Source organism: Sebastes umbrosus, chromosome 8, assembly GCF_015220745.1.
Source record: "Sebastes umbrosus isolate fSebUmb1 chromosome 8, fSebUmb1.pri, whole genome shotgun sequence".
Lineage (NCBI taxonomy): Eukaryota > Metazoa > Chordata > Actinopteri > Perciformes > Sebastidae > Sebastes > Sebastes umbrosus.
Window position 1 is genome coordinate 16,776,351 of NC_051276.1, and position 16,875 is coordinate 16,793,225.

Below are 16,875 nucleotides of genomic sequence, written 5' to 3' on the forward strand. Positions count from 1 at the left end.
TTACAATGAAAATATTAAGAAGCAAATAAATATAAAAATAAATAAATATAAATTAAATAAATTAAATTAAAGGTCCCATATTGTAAAAAGTGAGATTTTCATATCTTTTATATTATAAAGCAGGTTTAAGTGCTATATAAATACTGTGAAAGTATCCAAGCGCTCAATATACAGAGAAATGTACACAGCCCGTATTCAGAAATTGTGCTTTTGAAACAAGTCGTTAGGATTTCTGTCCATTTGTGATGTCACAAATCTACAATATTTAGACCATTACAGGGTTTCAAATGTAAACATTCTAAATGCGTCCCAGTTTATATCTTGTTGCAGTGTATGTGAATGACATCAGCTGACAGGAAGTAAATATGGACCCAAACTGTTGCCAGGCAACGCAATTCTGTTGCAAATCCGTTGCAATTCTGTTGAAATGCACTAAAACGGAGCATTTCAGACAAAGGGGAAATACGGGGATATTCAGACAGACAGTATGAGAAAAATATTTTTTTTTTTAACATTACAGCATGTAAACATGTTCTAGTAGAAACACAAAATACAAGTATGATCCTGAAAATGAGCACAATATGGGACCTTTAAGAATATGGTCACAAACATAAAACAAAGTACAGCACACATTCCTCACAATAGATGTAATTTTTACTCTAACTTCACACTTCTAGTGCCTCTTCAATGTCTTGTCTTCAATTTTTTAACAAATTCCAAAAACATTTCCCAGATCTCATAAATCTCCACAGCTTTCTTCCTAACTATATATGTGAGTTTCTCAAGATCCAAACTTGATGCGTTTTTCAACCTGTGGCTAAGAGAGGGGCAACCAACATTTTTCCAACACAGTTTGCTTGTGATTGACTTTCATTTTGTAAGTTATCCAATTTGATTTAGAAGAAGCTCAATATACGGTAATTATGTAGTTTTTTTTTAGGCTGTCAATGATGTCCTATGTAACAACATCCAACATGATACAGTCCCCAAAAGGGCTGCAGGTGAATTTATTGAGTTTTCAAATCCAGAATCAAAGAACACAAGAAGACACTTGTAATATTTTATTATGGCACATACAATGTGTTACCATATTCATAGGGTATGCATTCAGAAAGGAGGACATTTGTTTTTTTTAGTATGTATCAACATTTTAGTATCAAGTGCAAAAACAGTAGTTATGGTAAGGAAGAGGAGACCATTATAAGTCCTGTTTTACTGTTTAGACACTAAAAATGACACAAACGGTGGTGAAGTTCAAGGAAACGACAACATGATCATTTAGAATTCAGCGCATTTCTAAAGGAGGAAAATTGAACAACCCCATTTGATTAATTCATGTATTGTGCAGATGTTACACCCAGAGGGCTAACTGAGACACAGGGCAGAGCTTTGGTGGCGGGGGCAGTGGTGCCCTCACAGTGCATAACATAGGAGTCATCACTCTAACACAGAGTTTCTCAACTTTGTAGTCTGGACCCCATGTTGCTCAATGGTGCAGATTTGTGATATATATAACATTGATATATTGATATTTGTTGCGTATATTTTTATATAAAATAAGTTGATATGCTTTGAAACATAATTTCTATATAATCTATGAATGATGTTCTTTAAATCAAATGTATATGATTTCAATGTGACAACTCTGTTATTGCTGGGTTCATGAGAATTATTAACATTTTGTGTCACGACCAGAAAATGTTGATAAACCCTGCTCTTACAAAACAAAGAAGTGCATGCAATGCAGAAAATGATTTTATAATACCTTGATACAAAGAGAAACATGTACCATTTGGCCCTTGGTTTATACAAAAGTCAGAATGTGAGATGAGACTCTGTATTGAAATGAGCCATATTCTAGGATAAACAATATACTGCTGTTAGGAATCACAGAAAGATACGTTGTGAGTCAAAAGTGGTAAAGGAGGAATGGCACAGACCTCGGGGAGAGAAAGTGGAAATGTACGGTTTATAACATACATACTGTAGTCACACACACACACATACAGTACATGCATACACACACTATGGAAAGACAACCAGCTTGTCCTTTCAAGCACCTGCATATCTCTACTTCATTTCTGATTCAAATCTTCATCAGGATCGCTTCTTTTAGATAGAGGTGTAGATATGATCAACCTAAATCATATTGCAAGTGAAATAAAAATACTATTAGAAGGCAGGATGAAGTTCACTTTCAGTGACAGGGTCAGTACAGGACTACATCTGGGAAATGAAAAATAAACGACATCAGCATTATTGTTATATTGCACAAATGTAGGAGTAGCAGCTTTGGGTTTCAAGTGGCCTTTTGTGTTGACAGAAAGAAAATATAGCTGCCAGGCGACAAAATATCAACCTACAGAGTCCTTCAGAAGGTAAACAGTTTAAAGTCACCAAATGAAACCACCGGACTTGCTTATTTATAAAGGTACGGTCTGATGCTAGGCTAAGGGAGAGCTTTAAGTTTAAAGGGTCGGACAGAGATGCCTGTTGAACAGACTTATAGTTAATTCGAATTATAGATCTACATTTCAGATTTTTGGAGGCTGTACACAGGGCAGGGGAATATATACATTTATAGATTACAATCTATTCATATATCTATTAATTATATTCTGGGATTTTTTAATGTATTTGTGTTGTCAAATACATAGAAATACCAGCTTGGGATGAATTCCAGTTTGTAATCCAATGTGATAAAAATTATACTTGATACACAACTTGATGTTTTCCATATTTGAAGAAGTGCTTGGTGTGTCTTCTGATTATCATGAGGATTATTTTTCAGTATTATTAAGCTGCAGCTGTATGCATGATATGTCAATGTTGGAAAGTGCAAAGTAAAGTAAAGAATTACTCAAAAAAAAACAAACAGAAAAGTGCGACCAGGAGCATGACGGTGATGTTTCGCTGGATTTGAAACAGACACCAAATGCAGTCCTGCAGTGGGAGTTCAGGCAGCACCAAGAAGCCACCACTCCCTCAAATGAAGGTTGACTTTCATATCTGAACCAAGATCACCTGACTGCAGCCAAACAGTCTCCATTGTTAATGGAGGAGAGGGCGGGGCAGTCAGGTAACGCCCAGACGGTAAGGCATTCTGGAAGAGGATTGTGCGGCCTCTGGCTCTGACAGCTGTCCTTCATTTTCTCACTTTCAACTTACTGTCAAGTTAAAAAGCAAATCTACATTCATAAAACGTTATTATTGTTGTGGCTGTTCTATGGCCACATCTAGCTTGTCGTAGATCTCCTTCAGCAGCAGGAGAGCAGTGTCCTCAGATTCCCTAACAGACAGAGAGGGGAAAACATCCTTTATTTGAGGTAGATCAAAATCAGGGAAGTAAAACGAGATACAACAAAGAGATAATATCAGCAGCACTCAATACAAAAGAGAACTGTGGTCCACCCCTCCACAGGTATGCATGACTCACCAGTAACACAGATGAGACTGGATGGCAAACAGGTACTCGTTGAAGCTCTCGATGGGTTTTTCCTGAAGTACGTAGTCGATCCTTCGTCCTCCGTTCAACATACCCACTTTAATCTCAGGCTGCTCGGTCTGCTCCGCTGACTCCGAGGACTCTGCCTCCTCACACACTCCTGCAAGGACAGAATTAAAAAAGATGAAGCTGTACCGGCAGGCAACAGACAACACAAACAAAGACAATAGCCAGAGGCAGCTATCTGTTTTGAAAACCAGAACAGAGCAGATAATTGACAGGAAATAAGAGAGTGGCTGCTGAATATACTGTGATAGGATAACAACACCAAAAACAGTCTTAGTTTGTGACTGTTTCGAATAGCATTGCGTAATGCTTTTATAGGTAAGGACTTGTTTACTAAAGATGTTGGTTGCACGGCAGGTGTTTTAGAGAACTGGTTATATTAGCTTGTCATTTAATGACAGTTTTTTTGATTAGCACTGAATAGATGTCTACTATATCAATTGATCATAGAGGTGCCAACTTTTTGCCTCTGACCTGATATGCACTCACCCATAGGTGCAAGTGGAGTAAATGTCAGTAAGGTGGGTCCATTTTGTGACGAGTGAATGGTATGTTTGTTGGTATGTTACGAATGCGTTGTTGTTTTAACAGTGATCTCCACAAAAACCTAATGCACTGCTGATTTAATCTAAACTGCCGGCTGTTGGTTTCCCATACTGTTTTAATGACTATTTAAGACAATCTACCTCTGCATTTACTGGCTTGTAATTCTGATATTAAAAGATAAAAATCTTACACATGAATTAAATTGTAATATGTCCTAAAGAGTCTCATGTTTGGGATCTTGCACCACTATACTGTATACAACAAGTGAAGGTTGTAGGAGTCCTCTTTAACGTATAGAGAGTGAAAAGTAAAACAAAAAAGGTATCGTCTAACTAAATGTACAGCCTGTTCTTACAGCAGCTGTATTCCTGTGACCCATTTCATGAACTGACAGACTAAGTACATGGTGCTGTAGAACGGGGCAAGACTTGTACCGGCATGTAGCTACTGTAGGTGACCTGCTACTGATGACTGACATCACCTGCTGGTTGAACTAATGTTAACAAAACAACTGCAATCACTAATATTCAACTCGTCCTATTTGCACAGCACATACAAGAGTGTGCCATGAACCGGTTACTCAGGTGGCCTCTGATGTTGATGATCAGTGAAGCAGTCAATAAATTCAACCAATCAGAACTGTCAGCAGGAGAGGGGGGGAAGGGCCTGAAGGGGGTGTCAGTAAATTAAAAAATGAGTTGAAGATTGGATGTACAGCAGTAGTAGTGTAGTTAGGCATGGGGGGAGGAGCAGAGGTGAGAGCCTGCAGCAATAAAGACATACACGACATAACATTTGATCTTTGTGAAGGAGCTGACGATTCAAAGTAAACCACAGTAGTTGAGTACCACCAGGTTTTTTAATATATAAATTCTGCAGGTATTGTAGCATCATTTTAATCATTAAAACATGTAATGAAAGTATTTAGTTTTGCGTCTTTTGTGCATGTTTATTTTCCAGATTTGAAACCGGGGAAATTAAATGGAACACGCAGAAAGAAAGACAAATTTATACAGGCTTGTACGTTTTACAGTTTATAGAGAAAACCAGTTTGCAAAACTACAAGTAAGCTAGCTTTACTCGTTTTTCTCATATATTCTAGCCAAGTGACTATCCTGGCTTACCTTGGAAGTAATGCTTATGAAGGGCCCTGGGCCACTCCAGTATTTTAGTCCAAAAATCAGCACTTTTCTCTTCCCTCTTAGCAGAAGCAGAAGTGGCTGAGGCTGAGGTTCAAGGTAAAGTGGTAAGGGGTGAGGAAGGCAGGAGCAACCACCAGATAGGGCAGAAGAGGGGAGGGGAGGGTGGCAATATGCAGAGAGAGGTGAGAGGAGTATAAGGAGACTGGGTTAGACACACTCTGAAGAATGCTCACTCACACACACACACACACACAGACACACACAAATCATCCACAAATACACAAAGGCAAATAAAAGTGCTATTTCTACCCTGTGGCTCTTGAAGGTCTCTCTCTATTGTAGTGTCTCTTGCATCCACCGGGGGCAGTGCAGCAACTGGCACTCTGGCAAAGGACTGCCATGCCGTCCGTAACGATCCCAAAACGTTGTTCTTCAAATCCATGCTCATACGGGTAAAGCTGTCCTTTAGTTCTATTAGAAAATAGAAAAAAGATTATCATCAACCCTATTAAATAAAAGCCCACACCACAATAGTGTTCACAAAGACAAGGTGAAAGAGGCAGACATCCATACCCAGGTGCATTCTCTTGCGGCCTTTATGATGAGGGATCAGCATGGGCTCCAGATCCACCTCTGTTACAATCATCGGCTCCAACCGATAGGCCACAGGGTCATACTACACAGCAATACACAGGGGAAGAGATGAAGGTAACTTTTAATAGATGACCCTAATAAATGACACCAACATATTTTTCTTTATTTTCTACTAAGAGTTCTCTTTAGCACATCCGCATGTTTATTGATGCCAAAAGTTCAGTGTTGAAACTTCTACTAGTATTCTTGTCATTATGTTACTTCAATGCTGCGGTTACATCTGTAATTTCCAACATGAGCTGCCCTGTTAATGTCTCTTTGTTTGATAAAAAAAAAAAAGTCAAACTGTAGTTGTGGCAGATAAAAGCAGGTATTATCCCTTTTTGTGGGCTGAGTGCAGGATGTGTGCCTGAATGGGCCGATGCATTAAATATGTGATTACCCACCGGGTGGTAGATGTTGTAAAAGCTCTTGCAGGTTGGGAAGGCGTAGTTGGGATCGATTTGTTTGAGCCCACGGACGGTCAGGAACATTCCAATAGGAGAGCCAAAAGCAAAAAATGTTTGAGGGTGGAAAGCCAGCTGTGGGTAATCAATGGATACCTGTGGAGGGAGGATGGGGTCAGTATTAAATTAGTTAAAAAAATGTTGTGATTTTAACACAGATTTTGTTCTAAGAAGACACAGCTATTCAGACAGATGGAAACGCTTAACTATGGTGATTACATTAAACATTTAAACTACATTTCATGACATCAAGACAACAGCCAGGGTGTATGACAGCAGGTAAAGAGGAGACCAGGGAGCTGACCATTCATGCAGGACTGGATGAGCACAGACACTGAGTGTGATATTGGGTGGTGTGACTCAATGGGACAAAGATGGTAGCTTCAATCACATCAGCACAATCTGACTTAGCCATGGAAACCCTACTGCTCATAAATTAGCAACTATAATTCAAGTCGCCTTGAGTTTTCCCTGATCAGACCAGACTGTATGTGAAAAGAACCCCCGGGCACAGTGAGATCATAGAGAGCCTGAGAGCATGGGGACACCATGTGAGACACACCTGTCCCTTGGCTATGCCTCCATTGGTCTGTCCAGGCAAGCGGGGGGAGGAGAGAAGCAGGAAGGTGATGCATCAAAGCTTTTATCTACTGGTACTCCCAAGCAAAACTTTATATGTCTGTGTCCATTTGTAGTACCTGTCCAATGCCGACGTTAAAGTATTCGTAGTCTACAGAATTGGTGACAGACTGCGCCCTGTGGAACTGGGGCGGCTCCATCGTCAATCCTGGAGACTGGTTACCATCGCCATCGCTGGTCACTTGAGGTGGAACTTGCAACCCTGGTGGCAGACGTACTGCCCCCGTCTTACAACCCTGTTTCGATTGAGAAATATAAAAAGTTATTTAAACAATATCTGAACTGTAGATACTTTTTATGGTTACTATCATTTGGAAAGCAAATCAGGAGCTGGCAATAACTGAAATTAGCAGCATCAAACAACCTGTTTTTTCACTGTTGTCTACAGTAAACCAGTTCCCTTAAATTGTTTCATCCTACCATGGAATATAAAAGTACATATAAAAACATGCCACATAGCCAGCATTAGACAAACAATCCACATCAATGGTTGTTTAAACACATACACACGGGAAAAATAAGTTTAGTGTGGAATCATGTGAATTGTTTTGCAAAAATAGGAAGTAGATTAATGCCAAGCATTATAAGCATCCAACTAAATTTCATCCAGACGAAGCCCAGACCCCAGAAACATATTAACGTAAAAAGGTTGTAATGGTAATACGTTCCAAAATAAGAAAACTCAGTATAGTTTCAGTCTGTCTGACCTCTGAAAGCCATTTCCTCCTGACGTAGTTCAGGATCTTCTTCCGAGGTCCAAGGGGGATTCCTAAATCTTTGAGATCACCGTCTTGGCAAAGAGCCTAAAGGAGGAGATCCATAAGTATTTAACTACGTATTACACTTGAATATGCATGTCCTTTGTGTGTGTGTGTGTGTGTGTGTGTGTGTGTGTTACCAGTGATTCCAGGTCTAGGTTTTCTGCCTGTAGCGTATCCAGGTATTGCTGCAGGCCGAGTCTGGTCAGAGTCTGCTGCAGTGTGTCACAGTTCAGATGAAAAGGCTCACCAGAGGGCACCTAAAGCACAGGGAGATAAAGGGAAGGGGATTTTCTTATCTACATGTAGAGAAACGTGTAATCTTTGTATCTGTATACTGATGATACTAATACTGTTATCTTTTACTATGAATAATATCGTACCCCCTCTCTGGCATCTGATCCAGTCCTCTGATTGGTCAGCAGGTCAAACAGGATCAGAGAACCTGAGGAACGAGAGATGAGTTGAAATTCAGCATTTCAATGACTTGTGACTGTGTGTGTGTTTTTTTGTTTATACATGTCTTACCCAGGCTATGGCCCACTACTGAAATGGCCCCTTTAAACTCTGAGTGTCTCTGTTTAAAGAGGGTGTGGAGCTTGTTGATCTCTGAAGCCACTGTGTCCACTATGGTCTGGCAGTAGGTGGGGCTGTTATAGAAAAACAGGTCCAGCAGAGTGTCGTTGGTGAAATGTCTCAGCCTGCTAATGCTGGGTAGAGTGATCCTCTGGATGTCCCTGAACAGTGGGGGAAGGGAGGGAAGACAGAGTTTCACAACTTATTATTACCAAGTATTGGAGACATACTACGTAGTCTTGGTCAACAGAGGGAACTTGTGTTGTCCACTCTCTATCTCTCCATACTTACTCGTCCACACCAGTGGCATCCCCGTGTAGAGCGCTGTGCCAGTTGACTGGGAGGAACTCCACCCTTCCTACCTGGCCATCCTGCTGAGCTTGCTTATAGTGAGAGGCCAGGAGGGATAGGGAAGCACTCCTGAAGTCATTTACTGGAGAGAGATAAGAAGAAAAGGAGTCATAAATACATATAAATATATGCATATATACAAAGCACACACACACATATATATATATAAAGTCACACTTACCACACTGTATGATGGATCTGAAGCGCAAGTCACATGCAGGGCCGATGCCATGGACCATAAAGACAAGGTGGTCCACCTTTTCTGGTTCACCTGGGAACACGTACAGAAATAAGTGTAAACTGTACTAATACTTTTTTAAATGGGTAGAGCTGGGCAATATATCAATATTATATCAATATCGTGATATGAGACTAGATATCGTCTTATCGTCTTAGATATCGTAATATGGCACAAGTGTGGTCTTTTCCTGGTTTTAAAGCCTACATTACAGTTCAGTGATGTAATTTTCTGAACTTAGCAGACTATTAGCTGTTCTATTATTTGCCTTTACCCACTTGGTCAATACATCCTCATCACTGATGATTATTTATTAAAAATCTCATTGTTTGAATATTTAGTGAAAGCACCAATAGTCAACCCTACAATATTGCCACCATATTGATATCGACATATTTGGCCAAAAATATTGTGATATTTGATTTTCTCCATATTGCACAGCTCTATAAATGAGCCTATATTCTAGTATATTTCTTCCTGGTAGATACATACCATCAGGTATTTCTACAGAGATGTTGTCCACTCCCCTCTTGACTGTTCGAGGCCGGGTCTGCTCCGAGGGGGAGGACACCCACGAGGGGGAGGACACCCAGTCTTCCTGCGATCCTATTGGCTGATACTGCATTATCAGCTGAGAGAGGAGCAGGGAAATGAAGGAGAAGGGGCTTATTAGAACCTAATTTAATATATACTCAGAAAAGCCACGGTGTGGCTTAGTCATGTATTTAATTATAGTGCCCTTAATGATATTTTAAAAGCAGGCCTTACTTTGGGATTGTGTAAGATGACAGTCTCTCCATTGGGAAATTCTAGTTTCCTCTTCCATTCATCTAAGGTCACTGCTATCATATAGGCCTCCTGAAATATTGGAGGAAGGGAGGGGAAGGAATCAAAGACCAACAGATACGAAAGGAGTAAGTGAGGAAGATATTATATACATAGGAAGAGAATAAAGTCAAAAGTTGTAGGAATGAGCAGTGTGATGGTGAGCGTTCAGTGTCAGACTACCTCCAGACTCTTGCTGAAGTCCTCAGGGTAAGGCATGAACCTGGTGTCTTTATCTCCTTTATAGAACCAGGTACAGCGGCGTACTTCAGTGGGGCTTTGCTCCCAGTACACAGCGTAGCGCTTCCTCTCCTTGACATGTACGTCATACCGCTCTCCATCCACAGATATCACCACCTCATCCTCCTCGTCTCCTACTGCACATTAAACACACACATGCACAGTGATTCTGAATGAAGGTTGTTGTATGTACAAGCCATGTAATTGATGAAGAAGTTCCTTTTCAAGTTAAAGTTATTAACCCGGACTTTACCCATAGAACTATGTTGTTATTTTGCAGTGATCATTGCTCACTGGCTTTGGACTTCTGCAGCTGCAGCAACACAAGGAGGTTAAGTGTACTCGCCTGGAATAACATGGACAAACCTTGTATAGGAATGTGAGCAAAGGAACTGCAATCCTCTCTCGCTTTGGAAAGACATGTATTGTCAAAGGAAAGACAAGAACTTTGATTGTTTAGGGAGCCCTGATATAGAATGTGTGAGAAGTCAAATTTTAAAATTATTTGGAAATTATTCACTGTTGTTTATATTTTTCCTTTGGGTGGGGGATGTGTGTGATTAATTATCAATATACAGTAGATATTCAATATTTTAAAGGAATACAACGCATCATTTTTACACGAGAACTCTAGAACTTTAAATATGAATATCATGGATGCCAACTCTAAATGAATGTAAACAACAAAGGTACTGTATCAGATACTGATCATAATGAGCCTCACCTAAAACCGGCCTGAAACTGAACTAACTGAAACTCGATGTTAAGCCGCTTGTAACGTTGAGCAAGTCCTGTCAAGAGAGTAAAGCAACCTACTTGGCACCAGGCCATTGCTGGCAACAGTAATGTTTTGACATCTTCTCACTAGAAACTTTTGACATAATTACACACGCTTTTATACATAATGTACAGGTTCAGTATACACCGATCAGCCATAACATTAAGACCACTGACAGGCCAAGTGAATAACACTGATTATCTTGTTACAATGGCACCTGGCAGTGGGTGGGATATATTAGACAGCAAGTGAATATTTTGAACTTTGAACTTTGTGTTGGAAGCAGAAAAAATGGGCAAGTAAGGAAGTGAGTGACTTTAACAAGGGGCCAAATTGTGACGGCTAGACGACTGGGTCAGAGCATCTCCAAAACTGCAGCTCTTGTAGGATGTTCCAGGTCTGTAGTGGTCAGGACCTACCGAAAGTTGTCCAAGGAAGGAAAACCGGTGAACCGGCGACAGGGTCATGGGCCGCCAAGGCTCATTGATGCACGTGGGGAGCGAAGGCTGGCCCGTGTTGTCCGATCCAATAGAAGAGCTACTGTAGCTCAAATTGCTGAAAAAGTTAATGCTGGTTCTGATAGAAAGGTGTCAGAACACACAGTGCATCGCAGTTTATTGTGTATGGAGCTGCGTAGCCGCAGACCGGTCAGGGTGCCCATGCTGTCCTAATGTTATGGCTGATCGGTGTATAATGTTCATGTAGAGTACACGTCCTTACCAGTGTTGCAGGCATTCTCTAGTTTATCAGAGTCTTCTCTGCTGAAAGGAAGCCAGGAGGTGTTGTCATCGGCTCGTCGACAGAAGAACCAGTGAGGCTGCACTTCTTTATAAGGAGCTGGGACCGACTCCATGTCAAGCATCTCAAAGGAGGACGTGGAACAAGGAGAGGCTTCATCCACCGCAGGCGACACCTGGAGAAAAAATATCCTCAATCAATAAACCTTTTTCTTGAATGCTATATACACCTGTGCATGCACCTGGCCACCGGTCAACTCTGTAGCTTCCAGAATAAGTAAATATAGAAGTCTGAGCTAAGTCTGTGTCCTTCCATTAAGCTCCTATCAAGGAACCTGAGACCACGAGACAAAGAAAAGGACAGTCGGACAGGAAAGGATTAGGCCTCCCGTTGGCCAGACGCACAAAGCCCTGTTTTATTCTTTCTTCCTCTACAAGCTGTCTCTTGTCTCTTCTTCTTTCCACAAATGATCCAGCTACCGCTTGTAAACAACCTTTATTCAGTGGAATATCTTTCATTCACAAACAATGCTGCCAGTAACACATTTGGTACTCCATTGCTCCTGTTTCAGCGTGTTGAAAGACAGAGCCTGCCACTGCTTGACACAACAACAAGCGTCCTTCCTAAGAACTAAATCGTGTTGATCTCCTTGCAAGTAATACCTTGCTTGGTGTCATGCAACATAAATACAGTCAAAGTTCCTTTAGAAGATTAACCTTCCAGTGATTTATAATATTCTTAATTTATAATTTACAGTTTACAGTTTTTAAATTTATTTATATTTTTTGTGTCTGAGTGACTAATAGGGACAACAATTTTTGAAATTGGTCCAGTATTTAGGGATAACCGGCAGCCGTGAAACGAGCTCCGAGGGCAATTGAGCAGCGTCAATGTAACGTCTGTTGTCTGACAACATTATGAAAAGGACCCTACAGAAAAATTAAATGTTTTTCTTAGCTTTCGCTTGATCCGGTTTACTTGTTATTGTGTCCAAGTACCACTGAAGGAGAAGTCTCGTTGTGAAATCTGAATATCCGTATACTCTTGCTCAAATAAATACGGATGATCATTGAATTCAAAGACCTCGTCCACATTGTGGAAATCATCTAAATGTTCAGCCATGACATTGAAAATCTTTTAGATAACACTAAGCTACGCTTTCTGTACTCCAACACAACAAACTCTGACCAGCTGCCCATCGCGTTTCCACTATGGATGTCTTCCACCATTGTCTTCCAGCAACACATCACCTTGCGAGATTTCACAATGAGACTTCTCCTATAGAGAGACTCTTTCCATAATGTCAGACACTGATAATAACAATCAGAGTCTGTCAAGGCAAAAACAAGCACTTTTAGTGGACCTAAATGACAGAACCAGATTGCCCCAATAGCACCACATTGCAGCCTGTGAGCAGCTGCCATCTACAGCGTTCTCCCTCAATACTGGACCAAATTCAGAAATTGTTGTCCCTATTAGTCAGTTAAACATAAAAACATGGGGAAAAGGGTCCAGGTTTAAAAATACTGAAGTTACCCTTTAAAGAGGGAGAGTATGTGACTTCCATCTATAGCCCCTCCACAAGCCCACCGCTTCTACTTTTACCTGCTATCATTCAGCAAGGGGAAAATAATGCAGCAGCTATTTCTGCCTGAGAGGACAGGAGGACAGTTTTTATAAAGCCTTTGCACATTTTTACCTGGGAGGAGTGCATAATATTTCTAACACTACTGTTTTTGTGACAGAGTATTTCAATCCTGGCATGGCCTTGAAACTGTACAAGGTGTCATGGTTTGTTGCATAGAGGTACAATGTTGCTTCTATCAAATTTTCAGTGCCAGCTTAAACCTCTTAGGGTTTCCCTGATCACAGATCAACCTAGGCCAGGACTGAAAATAGACCTAATTGGAGGTAACACATTGAGAGTGTACCTTAATCCACAACTAGGACCCAAGCAGCCTTCTGTGTCCCTGCAGCTGATCAATGAGAAATGATGAAAGGACTGAAAATAATCTTTAATGTAGATAACCCATTGACAGTGTACTGCAAAATCATGATACCTCTGAGAGGTCAAACTCACTGGGTCTTTTTTCTGCACAGCACCATAGATTTAGATTTTTTTCTTGAGACAATTAACATCAATGATTCATTGTCAACTTCACCAATTGAGTTTTTTTTCCATTTTTACCATTTTTTACAACTTATCCTTTTGTAATGAAAAAAGTCCATACCACTCTGAGATCTGTATGTCTGTGTTAAAGGTCACATATTGTGCTCATTTTCAGTTTCATACTTGTATTTTATGTTTCTACTAGAACACGTTTACATGCTGTAATGTTAAAAAAAAAACTTTATGTTTCTCATATAGTCTGCCTGAATATACCTGTATTTACTCTCTGTCTGAAATGCTCCGTTTTAGTGCATTACAACAGAATTGTGTTGCTAGGCAACAGCTTGGGTCCATGTGTACTTCCTGTCAGCTGATGACATTCACATACACTGCAGCAGGAAATAAACTGGGACACATATAGAATGCTTACGTTTAAAACTGTGAAATGGTCTGAATATTGTAGATTTGTGACATCACAAATGGACAAAAATCCTGACAGGTTGTTTCAAAAGCACAGTTTCTGAATACGGGCTGTGTGTATTTCTTTGTGGATTGAGTGTTTTGATACTTTCACAGTATTTATACAGTACTTAAACCTACTTTATAATATAAAAGACATGAAAATCTCACTCGAAGGACGACGGTCTGCAGGACAGATAATAATGCACTATATTCACTTTTTTAATAGTCGTGTATCACAGCTGTTACCCTGCCATATATTCAGATTTTACAGTTTTCTTCATCTCCTTGTATTTTGATATCTGGTATATTTTTGTGTACTTTGTACTTTGCACTACTAACTTTTTTACTAACATGTTTTGCACTATGGAACTGTGATGCTGGAAACTTGAATTTCCCTCGGGATCAATAAAGTTACTATCTATCTATCTATCTATTTATCTACACCCTAACCCCAATCATGGAGCTACAGGAATCAGACTTTGACAACCAACACGGTTACACCCATACAAAAAAAATCACACATGCACCCTCACCTGATCTTCAGGTGTGTTCCCTGTCGCCACAGTCTGAGTGGGGATGTCCAACAGTTCTTGGGCGTTGGCGTCTGGGGCTGCCTGAGATAGACCCCCCTCTTCACCAGGACTGTGTGACATTAGCCCAAGACCTGACCCCAACCCTCAGCTCTGACCTGAGGTGGGGGGCAGGGAGTCACACAAACACAGGACTTGTAACAACCCAGCTGCACACAGAATGAGAACAAACATTAGGTTTAAAGATATGATAAGATCAGATAAGATAAGATAAGATATTACTTTATTAGTCCCGCAGTGGGGAAATTTGCAGTGTAGAGCAGCAAAGGGGATGCAAAGATGCAAAGGAGTGCAAAAAAACGAGATGCATCAGCTAACACAGTAAAAAAAAAGAAGAGCTAAACAAAGTGTAACAAAATATGAACCATTTAAATAGAAGGAAGTATAAAAATAGGAGCAGTTTATACAGTATTGACAATAAACAGATTATTAACAAAATTGCACAAGTGGAAAATGATATTGCACAGTGAGAATGAAATGAAATTCCACCTGAAAATATCAGGTTATTGTCAGACCATCAGACCTATTATAACATGTTATTGCACTGAAAAAAAAGGATTTTTAAGAAAGTAAAAAAAGCCTTTTTTCTAGGATTTTTTTCTTATTTTTTGCCTAAAAAGAAATATAATCTTGACAAGCAAGTTTTGCATTAGAAAAGTAATCTCATTTTAAGAAAATATATATAACTTTTTCTTAATAAGATATTAAAATCTTAATTAAGGTGTAAATTCTTAAATTAATTAAAAAAATCTTAAAGTCAGCTTAATCAAGAAAGCACAACACTCATTTTAAGTAAACATTTCTTACATAACAGTTTCTTTGCTTGTAATAAGCAAAATGTTGGCCTATTTTTTCTAGTTTTAAGACACATTACAGTCTTAAAGTGTCTAGATTTATAGTCTAGTTTTAAGAATTCTAGCCAAGTAAAAATTTGCTTACCCCACTGGCAGATGTTTTTGCTCAAAACAAGAAAATTTGTCGAAATTTAAGAATATTTTGCTTATTTCTAGTAGGGCTGTTTTTGCAGTGTGCCTGTCGAGCTTGCAAAGGAGTGACTAGTGATACCTGCACCAAACTGTTGTTGAGCTGTTAACTAGTATCTAATCCCAGATCTCAGAGTATACTGTCATCTGCTTAATCAGCTGCAGGTCAATAACCTTTAATGCAATGGAAAATATAAACAGTCAGGTAGTTATATTATGAGTTAAGATGCTAGCTAAGTAAAGTTAGTAAGCACTTTGAGATTTCTTGACATTACTTTGAACAAAACTAGCTACTGCTTACGCTTATTCCTCATGTTATTGGTGTATTTTAAAGAAAACATTTAACAAAAACAATCATAGAGGCCAAGGGTTAACTGAACGTTGGTTGAGGTTCATGCTAACATTGGCTATCTGAGTTACCATGACTGGACTAGTGTTAAACTCTCCGTCTTCACATCCTGTTGACGTTATAGCACTAGTAACAGACAGTCGTTAGCTTAAACTCACCGACTACTTCCCATACAGTTAACACAGAGGGTTTGTTTGTTGTTGTTTAGCTCGACCAAAGCTAGCTCGGCTAGCCAAAGACAGCCTCCTGTCAAACAGTGCCTGGTTACAGTGAGTTAAAGTGTCCTTGGAAATATGAGAACTACTAGATCAAAGTTCATGAACGACCACACTAACGGACAAATCAACTGTTAAAACATACAATACAATAAATTATTAAAACCCTACATTTTCTTCAGGTGAATATTCCGCTGTAACACAAAGTAATTACGGATATGTAAACTCTAAATCAAACACTCCCGAAAACATCACTTATAGGGCAAAAAGAACAGAACCGTCCTGCATGAAAGTCAAATTTCCGAGTAACACGTGAAGGCGACATGAAGCAACATAGCGTCATCAGGTCACCGCCCCCCAGATCTTAAGCTGACGTCACGAATCTGTAATGAGCTTGATTATTGTTTTTCTGCAGTGCAACACTAGAGGCGTACAAAGTTCAGATTTCACCAATGTAGTGAAGGTAAACATTCAGAACTTTTCTACATAAATTCAGTAGCTAATTGTAAATTGGATGGTTGTTTTTTTGGTGCAGGAGTTATCCTTATAAGCCCAAATATAGCCTACATGGTTCTGTTGTTTTTTTTTTACCAATGTAACTGATTTTATGCTGCTGGTGGTCCGAATGAAGATTTTATATTCACTTTTTCCACTGCAATACTCATATTATGTCAAACACTTGCAGGAATAATGAGATGAGATGAGGCCTACTGTAGATGTTAGG

General features: G+C 39.7%; 1 protein-coding gene and 1 long non-coding RNA gene across 4 annotated transcripts; one reads left to right on the forward strand and one right to left on the reverse strand.

Moving 5' to 3' along the window:
* Positions 1–1,046: 1,046 nt before the first annotated feature.
* On the reverse strand, positions 1,047–16,376 carry ddhd2 (DDHD domain containing 2). Of its 3 annotated transcripts, XM_037777404.1 has the most exons (20): positions 16,095–16,376; positions 14,548–14,753; positions 11,425–11,617; positions 9,870–10,063; positions 9,630–9,719; positions 9,354–9,492; positions 8,805–8,894; positions 8,564–8,705; positions 8,225–8,433; positions 8,080–8,141; positions 7,837–7,956; positions 7,646–7,741; positions 6,998–7,174; positions 6,862–6,888; positions 6,240–6,395; positions 5,773–5,875; positions 5,509–5,670; positions 5,182–5,283; positions 3,437–3,605; positions 1,047–3,289 (listed from the first exon to the last, which is right to left on the reverse strand). In XM_037777404.1, exons 2-20 carry the CDS (start codon positions 14,665–14,667, stop codon positions 3,208–3,210), a joined length of 2,433 nt encoding a protein of 810 aa, XP_037633332.1. In that variant the 5' UTR covers positions 14,668–14,753; positions 16,095–16,376; the 3' UTR covers positions 1,047–3,207. The 3 variants fall into 3 exon arrangements, with proteins under 3 accessions (XP_037633332.1, XP_037633334.1, XP_037633335.1); XM_037777406.1 differs by lacking the exon at positions 6,862–6,888 and having other exon boundaries at positions 16,095–16,371; XM_037777407.1 differs by lacking the exons at positions 5,182–5,283; positions 6,862–6,888 and having other exon boundaries at positions 16,095–16,369.
* On the forward strand, positions 10,457–11,664 carry LOC119492726. The gene is made up of 2 exons (XR_005207844.1): positions 10,457–10,768; positions 11,473–11,664. It is a non-coding gene; the product is annotated as an uncharacterized LOC119492726 (long non-coding RNA).
* Positions 16,377–16,875: the final 499 nt, after the last annotated feature.